Below are 17,371 nucleotides of genomic sequence, written 5' to 3' on the forward strand. Positions count from 1 at the left end.
TGGCCTATGGCTGGGGTTCCTACACATGCTTTGAGCCTTTTGCAGTCCTGCTTTCCTGCTCCGGGTTCCCGATGGGGACTTAGACTTGCCTGACACAGACCACTTTACCAGATTGTGCTTTTGGTGGATTGCCACGTCCTCCAGATTCCACGTTTCACCTGCTGGGCTGGACTTCCTACTAGCTGCTTCAGTTCAAGCTGTTCTCCTAACGCCCGACTTTGCTCAGTGAGTGGGTAGAATTCCAGAGCTTGCCCCACCCAGTCTGCCCTGTTCCTCTGTAGCTAATTGAGCCATGCTCAGCGTGACTTTAGGAAGTAGATGCGCACGTACTCTTGCTCAATATTAACCTCATATTAAAGGTCAAAATGGAGACAGGAGACTATACCTATATCAAAATCATTTCATATACATGGTTCTAAAATATAAAACTATTTAAAAGATACTTAAAAAACAAGACATCTCAATTTCCACCCAACGTATTTTTTTTTTCTGCTTTATCTCCCCAACCCCCTCCCCTGTACACAGTTGTATATCTTAGTTGCATGTCCTTTTAGTTGTGGGACGTGGGACGCCGTCTCAACGTGGCCTGATGAGCGGTGCCATGTCCGTGCCCAGGATCCGAATCCTGGGCCTCCACAGCAGAGCACGCAAATTTAACCACTCGGCCGCGGAGCTGGCCCCCCAACATATTTTCAAAGGCCTAACACACCCAAATATCCAGGTGCAGTGGGAACCTCACCCCTCCCCGGGTGAGTAGATAATATTTGGAATGCATTTTTGGTTGTCTTAATAGCCTCAAATGACCTTTCTTTCAGCTGAAACAATTGAAGCCAACACTTCCAAAACAGAAATCAGGTAGGAAGTAATGTTTAACCTTAACCTGTTAGTCCAGTAAACAACTTTGGAAGAGTGTGCCCATGTCTGCCAACAAGTTGGCTGTATCTACACGTTCTCTCATAAAACTGAGGAGGTCATTTATTCTGAAGTCAAAGTCTATCAAACCAGTCAGCGGTGAAACCCAGCCCCTCAAGCATTACTCAACAGGAAAGGGGGGAGTGAACATGGAGTGAACAACGACTTCCTCCACAGCTCCTGCTCAATAAGAAGCTTCTGAAGCTATTGCTTTTGGAAAAAACAAGTTTCGATCCTGTTTATGAAAGAAAATGCCCTTAGGTGAGGACAGACCCTTGTCTGGCATATCACTGAAAAGTGTCTAGCAGCAGTGCAGCTCCAGGTCCCACTGGGACTCTCATTACCAACTTTTTTTTTTAACCCCCAAAAGATCATTTAAGTCAAGAGCGTCAGTGGGAAGTCCACAGATGAGTGTACCTCTTAACTCATCCATTTTATTTCCATCCCCATCTGCTAAGACATTACTGCTTTGGGAAACCCAAGTTTTCTCTTGAAAAATCTCAAGTCTCAATACCAACCTGATCCTGTTTGGTCTAAGAAGTCCACCTAATCAACACTCAAAATTGGTGGTTTCATAGGGCCCATATATTTATTGGCTTTTTAAGGGGCAGTCTAATATAAGCGGACAATGAAGAAAAATCTTGTCTACAAGCTTTTGTACTATTGATTTTTATTTGCTATTTCAAAAGCACATTTAAACAATTTTAGAATTTCTTAGAAATTTAATATTCTTCAGTGTACATCCAAATTAGATTAATAAAATCAATGCTATTGATTTTAAAGTATGAAGTTTAGCAAGGAACTAGCATTTTGTTTAGTGATAGGAATTACCTGAGACTGAAAATGAGGTTTTTTTTTGGCCATAAAAAGCAAGATCACAGCTGGCCCTGGAGAATGACAAAACCTAAAGTAGTTTGCGTAGGAATAAAATAAAAGCTAGCTTAATCAACAACCTTCATCATTGCTTCAGTATCAAGACTTACCCAATCGGAAATTATATAGGCCTTAACGGGCTATATAGTTTATGTAGCCCCTTATAGGGGGCTGGCCTGGTGGTGCAGCGGTTAAGTTCATGTGCTCCACATGGGTGGCTTAGGGCTCACAGGTTCAGATTGTAGGTGTGGACCTACACACCGCTCATCAAGCCATGCTGTGGCAGCGCCCCATATACAAAGTAGAGGAAGAATGGCACGGATGTTAGCTCAGGGACCATCTTTCTCACCAAAAACCAAATAAATAAATAAATAAAATTGTGGGCTGGATATATATCCATCTATCTTTCTGCTAGATAAAACATATAACATTTTTCGCTATGGAAGGAATATCAAAAGGCATCAGTTTGTCCTTTAAAGTATAAACATTTAAAATATTATAGGTTGTAGGAGTAAAGAAATCAGCATCTGGATTGAGAGAATACCTAAAAGACTCTCACAGAGCATCTAACAGACTTGAAATTTTAGGAAAAACAGTTCTTGATAAACAATATTCACGCTTGGCTCTGTAATATGTTTCTAACTATTCCCTAAATAAAGCTCTAAACATTAATTTGCAGAAAACTTTAGGAAACTGTGTATTTATCTATTTCTAGGTTACGATCCGATGGGCTTCCAAGGGAGACCGTGGTGCAGCAGACAGCATGAGACGCAGACTGGAAGGCCTTCGCTGGAGTCCCGGCTCAGCCCTCTCCCAGCCGTATTATGCTAGGCAAGCACAACTTCTCTGGAGGACTGATTCTTCGTAAGTCAGAACAAGATAACTAAGCTCTAAGGAATGAACCAAGTAATTTGGTATCTATAAACTTCCCTCAAGCTTAAACTGCATCTAGCAAAGCGTAATCAGAATAAAGTTCTAAATCCAAGCTCGAAGATATTTTGAAGGAAGTTCCCTCAACTAAAACTAAATTTAGACCCAGGATTGCCCCCTAATGGTCATCTCTTAGAAAGGAAATCCCTCTGAAAACTACCGAATTTGCAAATTCAGTTTTTTTCTATCAAAAGTTCCTCAAAAGGCTTATCTCCAGCACGTACACCAGATTCTTCTCCAAGCAAGATCATCTCCAGGTATATTCATTTAAATAAAGTTGCAAGTAGACGTGGTACATTTCTTATCTTTAAAACTATTTCTATAACTAGATTAAGTGGTCTTTTCAGGTTTTTAAAACGCTATTTTCCTTAGATTGTGTCTCCCTGCCCCCAATATTGGAAATCAAAAAGAAAAAAAGGGAGGCCAGCCTGGTGGTACAGTGGTTAAGTTCACACGCTCCGCTTCAGCAGCCTGGGGTTCACTGGTTCAGATCCCAGGCACGTCAAGCCATGCTGTGGCAGGCGTCCCACACACAAAGGAGAGGAAGATGGGCACGGATGTTAGCTCAGGGCCAGTCTTCCTCAGCAAAAAGAGGATTGGCAGTGGATGTTAGCTCAGGGTAATCTTCCTCAGGAAAAAAAAAAAAAAAAAAACAAAAAGAGGGAAGGATAAAGGGCTTCTATCCAAGTCTTTTTTGCATCTTAAGCAAAGGTACAGATACCTTTTCCAGGTGTCATGGTGAAGATTCAAGAGCCGGTTCTTTATTCTAAAGGATGGTACCAACACAGATTGTTCCCACTTTCCAGGTTTCATTAATTTTTCATTCTTGGCATGATGTGCTGAGAAAAAAAAAAGTCTTCCAAATAAAAATTAATCTTTTATCCCAAATCTATATTCCATCTTATATCAAAACATGAATTCACCATGGCTGGGTTTATAATCCAAACTAAGGAAACTCTCTCTGAAAAAAACCCACAGAAACGTACACCAGACCCACATAGGGCCTGGGACACAGATGGCACCAGTCATTTTAGAAATCAGAATCTCTATGGCTAAACTACCAGCACCTCTTTTTTTGTTTTCCACAAGCTTTAATCTCATTATCTACAAAATGTGAATAACATCACCTACTTTGTTGGGATGTTGGGAAGGCCAAATGAGGTAATATACGAAAAGCACTTAGCATAATCTTTGATACACAGAAGGCATCAAATAGGCATTAGAGTCACTGCTGTTGGTTGGTTTGTTTTGTTTTTGTTTTTTAAAGATTGGCACCTGAGCTAACATCTGTTGCCAATTTTTCTTCTTCTTCTCCCCAAAGCCCTCCAGTACATAGTTGTATATTCTAGTTGTGAGTGCCTCTGGTTGTGCCATGTGGGATGCTGCCTCCGCACGGCCTGACTAGCGGTGCCATGTCCACGCCCAGGATCTGAACCAGCAAAACCCTGTGCTGTGGAAGCAGAGTGCACAAACTTAACCACTCAGCCCAGGGCGGCCCCCTGTGGGTGGTTTTATATCGGTGAAATGGGACCTGCTAAGACGACAGAGTTGAGAACAGTGTAGTGAGGAGAATGATAAGCAACAAAGGAAATGTCCTCTCTTCCAAGTTCTGAGTATTTCACAATAAACATGGTGGTGCCTACAGACTAAGAAAAGGGAAGTTAAGCGCAAGGACTAGCAACACACCCGATTGGTAGGTCTGTTACACCCTCTAGTGGCCACAAAGAACAGAGTTCTTTCTAAAATCCTGGTTTAGCCAAGACTGCAACTTGGATGTGTATATATCACATTTCAGTTTCAAAAATAACTAGCTTGCCTTTATGTGTTTTCTGCCTATACCAAAAAAAGAGCTAATGTTAAGAGAAACCAATGTGGTCACAATTTGATCCATTTGCTGAATGAAAATACTGATCAATATAAGGAAAGGCATAGGCAACACTACCTTTCACGCTATATCAATTCTCAAGTGAGGACTGAGGTTTATATAATCGTCTTTGTTGCTTTATGGAAGGGAATTCTGAAATAAGCATCTTTCTAAAACAGCAATTTTTCACCACAGGGTTATTTACAAGTCAAGGTAATAATTAAATATGCCCAAGACTATGAATCTATTCTTCTCTGCCCAAACCCTTCATTTTTATAATGGGTAATTATAGCAAAAACTTCAATTAACCAGAACCCTCAATTAACATGATTTCCCCTCTTGCACTCTATTTTTAGGACAAAGTGGAAAAAAAATCACAAGAAACCATTTATATGAGGGATTTAGTTTTAAAATCTTCTAGAATGGATTATGCTAAGTAGAAAAAAACCCAGAATAAAATTACATTCATACCATGATAACCAATATATAGGAAATATATATATAACTGAACAAGAGCTGGAAGAGGATAAAATTTTTTTGAATGTTAATGTGGTGGAATTGTAACATATTTTCTATTCTTTTTGCTACTTTGTTTAGTGTTACCTTGTTACATAAATAAAAATCAGAGAGAAGGGTAACGTATCAACTCAGGACACATTCTGCAACACTTTCTCTTCTACATCCATAGATCTGAACAGCAGAATCGAGATGAGAATCAGAATCCTAAGTCTTTCAAACATTTTTAGATCTCAGAGATATAGTAAGGTCACTATACCTATTCAAGACAAAAAGTAGGTCACTTGGGGAATATTTCTTCAATATGAGCTGAAACAAGAAGGGTTTTATATAGTACATTTTCAACTAATTTGAAAATAAATTTATCAGGACATCCCTTATTCAGAAGCATCCATCTTTACTCAACTGCAGTATACCCCTAAAGTATAAAACTCAATGGTATACAAAGTAATTCAGGCTAAGTAACCATCCTTGAATTGAAAGCTCATGATACCAAATCCATCTATTTAAAATACTGTTTATTTGTGATTTAACATTAATTAGCATTACATCTAAGAGCAATATCAGATAACATTTATACATTTTCCACAGGACACAGAGGTTCATTGGCTCATTCTTTATGCCAAAGCAAGTAAATAGAGGCATTAGCAAAAGGTGCAAATAGTTCACTGTTGCGTTTAAAAAATATTTATGCACATTGCATTCATTTAAGATATATATATTTTTAAAAAGTTATGGAAAAGCATAGTTCACAGGTTACTGTTTCTACATACGTTGTAATACAACATAAATGATGTAGAACATAAAAAAATTCTCACATACAGAATTAAGCAACTGAGAGTTTCCACTAAGAGATTAAAACACTGATTCCAGTAGTTAGTGAGATCTAAAATGAAATTTCCAGGCTCTGTTTCAACTTGGCATCATCATACACATACGCCAAACAGAACCAGCCCCAGAACACACTGTAATCAATGTAATTGTTTACATGCCAACTCACCCTCCAGATACACTTTGGATTATTTTTACCCACTGACCATTAGATCATTGATTTTACATTGACTTGTGACATCACTTGGGCGAAGGGAGGGAAAAAACTATGTTAAGCCTAGGTTTAAATTTGTATTTACATTAGATAGAAAGTTAACTGAAAAGATAAGAAAAATTTGTAAAAATCAAGACGTGGTAGTCTTCTCACTGGGGGGATTAGACACACTGATTTCCTCTAGTGCTGCCTTCTAAAGATGCGTAAAAGGATGTGACCCCTTTAAAACTCAGATATCAACCAAGAAATATGATTTGACAGAGAAGCAGAATTTTAGAAATTTGTGACATTGAATACATTATTCTTTAAATCCTATTGTGACTATGAGTCACTATCAAACTAGGATTCTTCTTTTCACGATACCCCTTTTGTTCCCTTCACTTTTCCCTTCCCCTCTCATTCTTTTCCTTTTCATACGGTTACCACATGAGAGCTTCTTCATTCATTAACAATACTAAGAGAAAAAGACATTATAAGGTTCAAATATGAATCTAGTTATACCTTTAAATGCTCTAATCCCCCTTTGATACCACATTCTTGGATTCTTGAATTATATGTAAGTAGACTTAGTACCAAGCGGCCTCATATATGCTCTACTGTTAAATGATTGGATAATATGCTTATGAGACTTTTTTATACTGAATGGTATACAAACATCTCAACATACAAAAATCATTTTTGCCAGAGTTAAACTAAATAACCCATGTTATGTGTACAAAATCCCCTTTGTTGAAAAATAAGGGGCTTTCTAAACTAATAAAAAAGGAAGTTTTCAAAAATTATAGTTTACTAAAATGATCTTTTTTGGCAAACAAAGTTACTTCAGGTGAGGAAATTTTATACTATGAATAAAATTCCAAACAAATTTTTTCTTAAATTTTTTAAAAAAATTATGTGCCAGTGTATACTAATGCTGTAGATTCTTATCTTAGAAGCTTTTAAAGCATTCTGGTAATGCCCATTGAAACAATGGGAACCCAAAAGGTACAGTCAATAATCATGATAAAAAATTATAATCTGATCACCAAGTGAAGCAGGTGTTGAGAAATAATTCTCTCGCTGGTTCACTGGTAATTTCTTTCCAACGGATATTATGGAGAAGGCCTGAAGTAATTCAGACAGAGATCTGTTTGTGGTGAATTATAATAACACTTCATGAGGGCAGAGCTAATTAAAACTAACAATTGTTCAAAGATTCAAAGATCTTTTGAACATATAAAATGAGAGATGAATTTGAATTTCTTTCATAATATGTTTTTCTTTTAGTAAGATCTCTTTCCAGTTCTTAAAGTCCAGTTTGCTACATACCCCCACTCTGATCTACCACTGCATATTAATGACCAACTTAAATGTGATATTTAAATGTGCAATGTCACATTGGAATAATAATAATTATAAAAAGACTTTATTTAGGCTTCAACTTTCTCCTTTTTTTTGTTCTTTTTCAGAAAAGAAGGAGTGCGGAATTTCTTCTTTTTCTTCGATGGTGATTTTGAAGGCGAACCTTCAGGTGACAGGACTTCTTCAATTTTTTCTGGAGACTTAATGGTAATCTCGATGTTTTCTATGGTCGTGCTTGTAGTTAATCTACTCACTCGTTTAGCAAGCTCATCTTCAACATCATGCATATCATCCTTGCCATTTACTACCATGACAGGCACTTCCATGGAGATGAAACTCTTGGAAAATAGCTCATGGTTTTCTACAAAAAGGGAGGGTTTTTTTTATTATTTTATATAGTTAATATCGTGACTTTATTTTACAAAACCGAAATGTTTTAGCAATGTACTAAGGCATTACTTTAATTCCAATCAAGATAGATCATTATTTTAATAGACCATGGATCTATTAGCATGAAGCTAATTTTCTTAAATGGTGTAAAGTGGAAGGGGACAAAGTTGTTAGACCACAGAATCAAGGCTAGATAAGTCCAGTTTAATGACTTGACAGTTTCATTGTAAATCAAGTCAGTATAAATGAGGAAGACAACATATATTTTTCTTTATTTTTGGGGTCATTTGGCAATCAAAATTGAAAAAGATTCCATGCTTCTGATTGAAAGGCGTATGACAAACCAATTTTAATTTCACAAATTCTTAAGAACTATGGGTTGCCAATATCCAGATTAAGATAAGTCAGTATAAACACTGAACAAAAGTAGCACTCTATTTAATAAAAAATATAAAATTATTAGGAGCTTTAAGTAAAATCCATGGCAAACTTACTGCAATCAGGTGTTCAATTTCCTTACATGAAACAATTGACACAGGGACAGACTCTGAAGACTAACTCAGTGACTGCTATGGGAAATTACATTGAATACCTTCTAATTTTTCAGGGATATTTTGCGGTGACTGAGTTTGAGACTGAATTTGTGAAATAGATGAAGCGTCATCTGAGAGTAATTCCTGCTCAGCATCTGTTGGATAAGAGTTTAGTTAAAAGCCATGCAAAACAAAGAAGCATAAGATTTCAGGGAGGTTAGCGCATACATCAAATACCTGCACACACAGAGATGATAAACTCTTCAGCAGTGAGCTGAGCATGCTAACAGTTATCCCATATATCAATAATTATGCACTAAGAGGAGGTTAATATGTTAAAATTCGGGCGGCTAATAGCAATTCTACATACATACTTACTAAGGAAGCATAGCTACTGGCAGCCCAGGCAAATAATATGTGTGCATTTAGCTTTTGCTAGAGAGTTAGAAAACCAAAATATATTGAGCAGCCAGATGAAAAGAATTATGAAGCCTCACCAATGATGCTACATTAATGAGGCAGAATGCTTCACTGAATTTTTGAACAATATCCAATTAGTGATTCCTGTCAGAGCAATATTAGCGAGCTAATTCAGAAGGTCATAATGAATGTGAAACTATTTATAAAGTTATATATAAAAGGTGATGGTTCTAGAGTGCAATATTTGTTACCTGGCATCTTTAGGCTTTCAAAAAATGAGAGATTAAAGAGGGACATTTTACAAAATACAGAAACAGAGGAAGTTTCCAACCTTATGTTAGAATAAACAAATTCAATAATACCACTTAGAACATTTAGTGTAATTACATTAATGAGTCAGGATGACTCCCTTTTGTGACAGAGGCACTAACACACTGATAAAAACTGTTCCCTGGATGACCAGGATGTCATTAGTTTTTCCTACATGATATCTAATATAAACAAAAATTCTTTAACTATTGGTTCTGTTCTGCACTGTGTAAAAAATTTCAACTGTATTTTATGGATGCTCTAAAGCAGAGGCTCTTACCCTCTTTTGGCATCACAGACTTCTTGTCCCTCATGCTGAACCTCCTCCCCCGACATGTATATCAGATAAAATAAAGCATATATTTTTCAGATGGCTCCTGGACTGTCTGAAGCTTATCCAAAACCCAAGACTGAGAACTCCTACTATAGAGAATCGCTTATTCTTGAGAAAAAGGGAGCTAGTATTCAATCAGCTAAAGTATTTTCATTAACAATTCTTAAATATAATCCTTACTTAGGGTTCTGAAGTCAGAAAAACTCAGCCTCACTAGACTGCCCATAAGGTTACAGAAAGTCACATCAAAATTCTAGCACTTTGCTTTATGTTTTGATTTTGAAACTACACTTTTGGCACCTTGAAATACCTAGGAATGAGAGAGATTTTACAAAGCATTAAAGTCACATACTTGTGAATCTATAATTATGTCAATGTAAAGAGTTTTTAAAAAGCCACATACTCTGATATTTTTAAATCTATTAATGTATCTACGTTTACTTTGGCTGGTAATTCTTTATTCATCTGGGGATTTCACTTGACTACACAAGACTTTTTGCTAGCAATCAGATTGCTTTCTGAGGAAAACAGTTTTCTCTACAGGTTGACATACACAGTCTGTGGTAGCTCTTTGCATTTCAGCCCACATATATATGCAATAAGGGCTGGGAAAGATGACACAGAACCATCGATTGTAAAAGGAACTTTTTAAAACAACATTGACTGCTTTCTATCTAACTCAAGGTGCTCCGCTGTTAGCAGTATGGTTAAACTAGACTTAATCTAACATGAACTAACCTTCCAGGCCTTGCTGTTTACGTTCGATTGTCTTCTTATACTCTTCAAGTTCTCCTTCTGTGAGATGACTGAAGGGGTTGGGAGGAGCTGGTGGGGCTTGATCGTCATCTTCAAACTGCATGGTCTTACAAAGAAAAACATCAACTCATTACCAAGAGCTTTACTTATATCTATGTATTTGTTTATATATATATACACAGAACTTCATACATTCACACATACATAAATGTATATATGATGTTTGTGACACCCCACCTCACAATAATCGTAAGAAATGATAAAGCAACATGCTTTAAAATACTAATGATCCAATGGGCTAAAATTGCCAGGGATGTTTCCTCAATATGCCTTTATAGGTCAATTTTAATAACTCTTTTTAAAAAAAAACAAAACTAAGCCAAGTTCTAATAACCTTCACATAACTTAGAAATATCTTAAAAAACAAGAAATCCTCCATTTCAAAAAGCCTTTGTAAAAAAGACTTAGAAAAATGAAATTGTACCAAAAGAATTTCTTTAAATTTGCCATGAAAATAAACTTGTAGCTATTTGTTCTAGGAAAGGGATTAATGAGACTTTCAGTTAAACCTGGCAGATTGAATTTATGCATTTTTTTAATCCCTCCCAAAACCCCACTAAAATGACAATAAAGGAAGAGCAAAAAAATGGTATAAACTTTTAAGGACAAAGAACGGGAGAAGAGACAACAGAGGATGAGAAATGTTAACACATTTTTGGAAGATGGAAATTGGGTGAAAGAGTGGGTAGCAGAGCTCAAGGAAGGCTGCAAACGAGAACCATGCTCACTTGCCCCGTAGAGTCTGGTAAGGCTCAGAAACCAGAGGCATCAGGGAAGGTGGGATAAAGAAAAGCTGAAAAGGGGGGACATGTCAAAAGTCTGAATAAGAAACATAAATTCTAAGGTCCCCTTTCCTATTCCACACAGCCAGGCATTTACTTCTCTCCCATCTCTGCAGAAGATCAGAGGCTTATTATTCAGAACTGATCAGGGGCATAAAACACAGCTAAGGGCTCTCAGAACGATGGTGGGAGACTGGCAGGAGAATGGAGAACTCTCCAGATAAATGAAATGGCCCCAGATGAAAACTACAGATACTAACATTTGGGGATTCCCCAGAGAAACAACCTGGTCCACATCCAATCATCCTACAGTGAAACTCACCTACTCGGAACCTCTGCACACACCCAGAGCTTCTGACTAGCTTTCAGCATCTCATTCTTAAATACATAACAGACTACTATGGATTACCAGACACTTGAGAAAAGCTTCCAACATGGAAGAGAGGGACCAGAATAAACAAGAAAAAGGGAACTCAGAAGAAACAAACACAATAAAGGCAGCTGAAGAAAATTAAAATTGATTCCCTTAGAGCAATAATAGAAAATACTGTACCCATGAAAGACCAAGATGTTATTTAAACAAAAAAGGGGAACATTCAGGGAATAAGAGGTCTTAAAAATTAAAAAAAATCAAAATAGAAAATTAAATAGAAGGGTTAGAAAATAAAGTCAAGCAAATCTCCCAGAAAGTATGATAAAGAGACAGAGATGGAAAGTAGGAAAGAAATAATCAGAGGCTCAAAGAGGTCCAACTAACAGTGTATCCTGACAGAAAAAGAAATTGGAGGGGAAAAACTATTGAGGAAAAACTTAAAAAAATTCCCAGAACTGAAGGATATGACTTTGTACACTGAAAAGGGTTATCAAATGCTACGAACAAAGACTAACAAGAAATCTACTACAAAGCACAGCATCGTAACATTTCAGAATGGCACGGACGTAGAAAAGGTCTAAAAGAAAAAAAAAAGGGTCCTAAACAGGGGTACATGGATCACAATGCTCTCCTACTTCTCAACATGGAGCAATGATTTTCATTTTGGGGGAAAACTATTTCTAAACTAATATTCTATGTCCATTATATGCACATCTGAAGATAGAATACAGGATTTCATACTTCCACCTCCTATGTATCCTTTCTCAGAAAGCTATTAGACGACGTGCTCAGTGATACAGGAATAAATCAAGAGGGTAGAAGTCACACAATGCAGGAAACAGGGGACATTACACAGGAGAGAAACACAGGAATCCTCAGGATGAGCCGGGGTAGCTAGCCTGAAGAGCAAATGGTCCAGATGTGGACTGGAATGACAGAGGGCTAGAACTGAGAGATTACCTGTTACCTTTGATCCTATGGAAAATAATAGTAAGATGGACTTTATAATTCTGTTGAAAAGTTTGGGAAGAACTAAGCCAATAAGAAAAGGAGGAAAATTCTTAACTCCAGGGGGAGGCAAGTTGTATAAGAAAGGAAATGTAATCCTGGGATACTATCTGGCTCAGCAGTAAACGTTTAATAATATAAACACTGAAAGCTGATTCAACAAAAAAAATTTGTGATATAACCTTATTGGGGGAATGAAAAAGTGTTGTGTAAACAGGCTAAATCCTCATCTTCCATAAAAGAAGTCACTACTGTCTTTCATTAATTCTAAGATGCACTTTTCCCCCCACATTTTCCCATCTCTGAAATTAGGACTTATCTAATAATTGATGGCTTCCTGCAATTATAATTGTTAGGGTTTTTTCTCTTTTAGTGATACATAAAATAATGGTACTTCTTACAATCGATGACACAGATTTGATGAAATACAGCTGAAGTCTAAAATCAGTAAACCAAGGAAAAGCAGAATGAAGATGCTCTTTAGAAACATGAAGGTAAATGCTAGAAGAAAGTCCTTGCCCCTGGAAACAGGGAATTGAAGGTGACATGTTAAGTCTTGTGGATTATTTGACTTTTTAACTTGTGCTTATATTAACTTCAGTAAAAATAAGAAGTATCTTTAAAAAGCAAAGAAATTAATGTGGTAGATCAACAACAAAATCATATTGCTTCATGGACTTACAGAAGGAGGCTTATCCACAACAATTCCAGCAAGCAACTGAGATTGTGGTCCTGCTGTTTTCAAGTCATATCGGTTTTGTTCTCGAATCTGAATTGAAAAACAACAACATGTTCTTGGGGGCATCTATGCAGATGACCTTTACTTTCTCTTTTCCTAAAGGCATGCTATTTGACCAGCCCAGAATAAGGGCCTCTCTAATTCCCACCTCCATGCAGCCCTCTTTTACCACCCTAACAACTCACACTAATCTCCTCCACGCTTATTCACATGTGATTTGCCACCGTCTTACATTGTTAGAGAACCACATTTTTCACTAATACCAGGGATCTTAACAGCAGAAATATGTTTAGCACTTCTTCCCCATGGAGCCTGCTCACCCGTGACTAGCACAGAGCTGGAGGTATTCAATACAAGCTAAAATTATACTGAATTGAATGTCAAATTCTTCTGTATTCAAACCTCTAAGCTTGGTATTAATCAGATTCAATCATTAGTGATTTAAACATAAAACAGCATAATATTGCCTCCCCTGGCCACAGAACACCCCGTCTTACCTTATTTCTCTTTTCCAGTACCTCATTCGGGTTTGTGTTTAAAGGAACAAACTGATTTGGATCTTCAATTTTGATAGGTGTTCCACTACTAACTTTAGAAGAATCTTCTGCTTTCATCCACTAAAGAATCAAAAATTTTCTAGAATGAAGCTTTGTGTTAAGGACATATGGAAGGTTCTTGACAACTGTTTACTGACTTAAGGAGGGGGATAACTGCCAGTATTTTAAAGAATTCACTATGCAGTATTCGTCAATTAGTGTGTATCCCATACTAGTTAGAAAAAGGCTCACAATCAGCAATCACTTAAAAGAAAACCCACAAATGTCATTACTATTCACATGAATACTCAGTTATACTGCTATTTAAATTCTCTCCTTTTGGCACTTTTAAATATGATGCTGAAAATAATTCAAGCATAGACGTAGAGTTTGATCTCACACTAACTCACATTCAGAGCTGTTGCTTGCATTGAAGTTTCACCAACTGAAGATGGCTAAGAAGTCACCAAAAAGGACTCAAGGAATCTCTTAAGATTTAGTTTTCCAGACTTCATTTTTTATTTTTGGCTGACAGAAAAGGCCAAGCCCCTGACCAGCATTTTTCAAAGGGGATAATCTGGTAGTAGTCTATAGTATAACAGAACTACAGAGTTGGAAGAGCCTTATATAATTCTTCTTATCTACCCCACACTATATCCCTTAAAGAAGGCTAATATTCATTAAGATTAATGATAGCTGGCCATCAGTCTCTGTCAGTAAAATTAATTCTGGAAAACTTATGAATTTAATTATGTTCTTTCACTAGAAGTTGAGAAATCTTATAGACTAGGAAAAAATCACTTTGATGCCTAGGCATTTCCATATTGAATGTTTCTGATTTATATGATAGGATGAACTAATTTTGAGTATCCAGAGAATACTTGGGGATAAGAACTCCAAAATTACACCAAATCCGAAGCAAAATGCTGAAAAAGATAACCTATTTCTATCTACAAGATCTTGCGTAGCCATGTGCAGTAGAAACTTTGGCACCATTAGGTGTTGACAACTTTTATAGTTCTGATTCACTGGTACAATATAAACTACAAAGCAGTATCATGTAGAAGGTAAAAACTGGGTTCCAGAGTCAGATTGTTTGCATTCAAATCCTAACTTTATCATTCACAGATGATTAGTTAACCCCTCTGCCTGTTTTCTCAGCTACAAAATGGGGGAGAAAAATAGCATCCTCTCCATATTAAGAGAATTAAATGAGATAATTCATGTACGGCACTTAGAACAAAGTGTCTTGCAGAAAGTTAATACCGGATAAAATGACAGTGATATTATTACTGTTAACGTTATATTTTACTTTCCCAATATTTTCAACATAGAACATTCAATTCATGAGTAACTAGGCAAAATATTTGGTAAAGGCAAACCATGTAAAATAGTGGCATACTGTGATTTTGGTCCTGGGACTGGTTTCCCCATTCCGAGACTCCTCAGGCACATTGACTTTCATGTAAGTATTTGGTGAGTTCAGCCATCTTGTTTTTTCACGCTGCTGTCTCTGAGCCATGTATTTGAGAGGAGAGAGTGGCACTGTATCGTCTTCAAAGGAAAATGCAGTCACAGTCGCTGGGATTTCCACGTCACTCTTGTGCCTAGGCTTCTCTCGAATGAGAGGATGCCGGTAAGCATAGCCTGTTCTATACCCCTAAGGGAGGGAAAAGCCACACTTGAAGCAATCAGACCTGTACCAAACACAGCATTTGGATTCTAATTCTTTAAACAAATGATTCAAAAAGACTCCTTTGTTGAAAAACAAAAGGGAAAACATCCATCCAAATCTCACATAACCTCCACATAACACTAGACTTGAAATTAAGCAAATTTCAAGATCTGGTTAAAACTGATTCCAGCTGACAGTGCAATTTCCACTCACACAACTGTTCCTGACAAAGGTAATTTCAAAACTGCTGACCAGAAACATTTTCCTAGCTATAAACCGGCTTTCTGGAGGCCAAATTTCAGTGCTCAGTTAAGTCTTTGCTCTGGGGTCTAAAGGCAATCTACCTTTTGACCCTTAGTGGAAGAGGGTAAATTCTAAGATGACATTTGCATGCTTCACTGTTTAATTCTTTAAAATGGTAAAATTAGAGTGGAATGCCTTTCTAAGGTCAAACTCTGCTCCTGGAGGAGTCGGGAGCATGTTCCAAAACCAAAGGGAGATAAAAGCATCTGCTCTTGAATCCAAAGACATGAAATCCAAGTTTATGTTCAATTTTTTACCTACCAAATTGTCCAGAGTCCTCATCAGCCCTTCAAACTCAATCTCGCCAACTTTCCATTTTTGGTGGGAACCCATATTCACTCCTCCTCCTCCAGATGCTGCTATAGTGCAAGTGAAAGCTTTATACTTCTGAAGATCCAGTACAAGTAGATTGTCCACTCCACCTGCCCCTGCTAATGCCCGCACCTGTGATCAATGGCGATATATACAAAGGCACAAGACTGTAAGGACAATTACGAGTATATCTTTTAAAATGGCACAATTTTGATTCAGCAAATATCCATAATACTTGTTCAGGCTACTAACAACAAAAAAAAGCAAGACACTTGTGAAAGTAGGAAGCTTAAGTATCTTTTCCATCTATCTGAAAAAGATACCTTCTAGGACTCTGATCCTGCCTGATGGAAAACACATTTAGAGCCATACCTTTTAACATATTTCAAGAAACTGAATGCTCTTGCCAAATTTTAAAGTTCTTTTCTTGCAGTTTTCCCATGGCTATCCAGTTAATACTTTTGCTGAAAGTTATAATTTTAAAGGAATACAGACACTAGATTGTGAATTCAAGGATATGTAGGCAGAAGACATCTCGTTATCTTAATTTAATTAAGCCTTTCATAGCCTCATTTGAGATGTTCAAGAAAAAAAAAATGGTGGTCGTTAAAACAAGTTAAAGTTGGCAGAAAAAGTTTTTTCCCCCTTTTTTGTGGCCCTTCCAATAAATTAAGATTATTACCATTTGCTTCAACAGAATCTGCTTGATTTTCCTGAAGAGGGAAATCAGCTTCTCTGAGGAAAAAAGTGGTTAATAAATATCCAACCTATTATAATAATGAGGCTGAGGCTGTGGAATTGTTGGAAACTACATAAGTTCATAAAACTTCTGGCCCTGCTCTTACACTTATTATGAAAGTGGCCACAACACATCTGATCTTTGATGACTGGAGGTTGCCTCTGTTTCTCAATTAGCACCACCATCACTAGAGGCCGAAAATGGAGAAACGTGTGATTATACTATCTTAAAAAGCAGGATTATAGGGAAAATGATGTTTATGAGGCACTTAGACTTGTGCGTGTGTCCCCACATGTAAATTTTAGTTCTCCTTCCTCCTACTTTCAAGTCAAGAGATAACCGAGTTGACCCTTTTTACTCAAGTAAAGCAGAAGTTCTCTTAAAAGACAAAACAAAAAGCCACTAACCAACAGGACTTTGTAAATAAGTAAACACAAAATCCAACTCAACAAGCAAAAAGCAAAGCCAAAAAAAGTGGGAGAGGAGCGATAATTTTTCCTACCTGAATCTCACAGGCTATCTGCACATTAAAAATATAATGAAACGCCTCCTCAACTGTTTCTCCAAGTGCCACCACACCATGATTTCTGAGTACCAGCACCTAAAATAGAATCCCAAAGC

At 37.1% G+C, this 17,371-nt stretch overlaps 1 protein-coding gene across 50 annotated transcripts in view; it reads right to left on the reverse strand.

Annotated features, from left to right (window-relative positions):
• Window positions 1-5,596: 5,596 nt before the first annotated feature.
• ADD3 (adducin 3) overlaps window positions 5,597-17,371 on the reverse strand; it is a 185,873-nt gene continuing 174,098 nt past the window's right edge. For 27 of the 50 annotated variants that reach the window (XM_070633140.1, XM_070633246.1, XM_008540572.2 and 24 more), the window contains 8 exons: window positions 17,253-17,351; window positions 15,961-16,143; window positions 15,124-15,381; window positions 13,683-13,802; window positions 13,129-13,215; window positions 10,206-10,329; window positions 8,464-8,559; window positions 5,597-7,842 (listed from right to left, as the gene is read on the reverse strand). In XM_070633140.1, coding sequence (XP_070489241.1) covers window positions 7,550-7,842; window positions 8,464-8,559; window positions 10,206-10,329; window positions 13,129-13,215; window positions 13,683-13,802; window positions 15,124-15,381; window positions 15,961-16,143; window positions 17,253-17,351 — 1,260 coding nt within the window. In that variant the 3' untranslated portion in view covers window positions 5,597-7,549. The remainder of the gene's footprint in view (window positions 7,843-8,463; window positions 8,560-10,205; window positions 10,330-13,128; window positions 13,216-13,682; window positions 13,803-15,123; window positions 15,382-15,960; window positions 16,144-17,252; window positions 17,352-17,371) is intronic. The other 23 variants (XM_070633354.1, XM_070633339.1, XM_070633347.1 and 20 more) reach the window with 1 other exon arrangement.

The sequence above is a fragment of the Equus przewalskii genome, chromosome 1, assembly GCF_037783145.1.
Source record: "Equus przewalskii isolate Varuska chromosome 1, EquPr2, whole genome shotgun sequence".
NCBI classification, from domain to species: domain Eukaryota; kingdom Metazoa; phylum Chordata; class Mammalia; order Perissodactyla; family Equidae; genus Equus; species Equus przewalskii.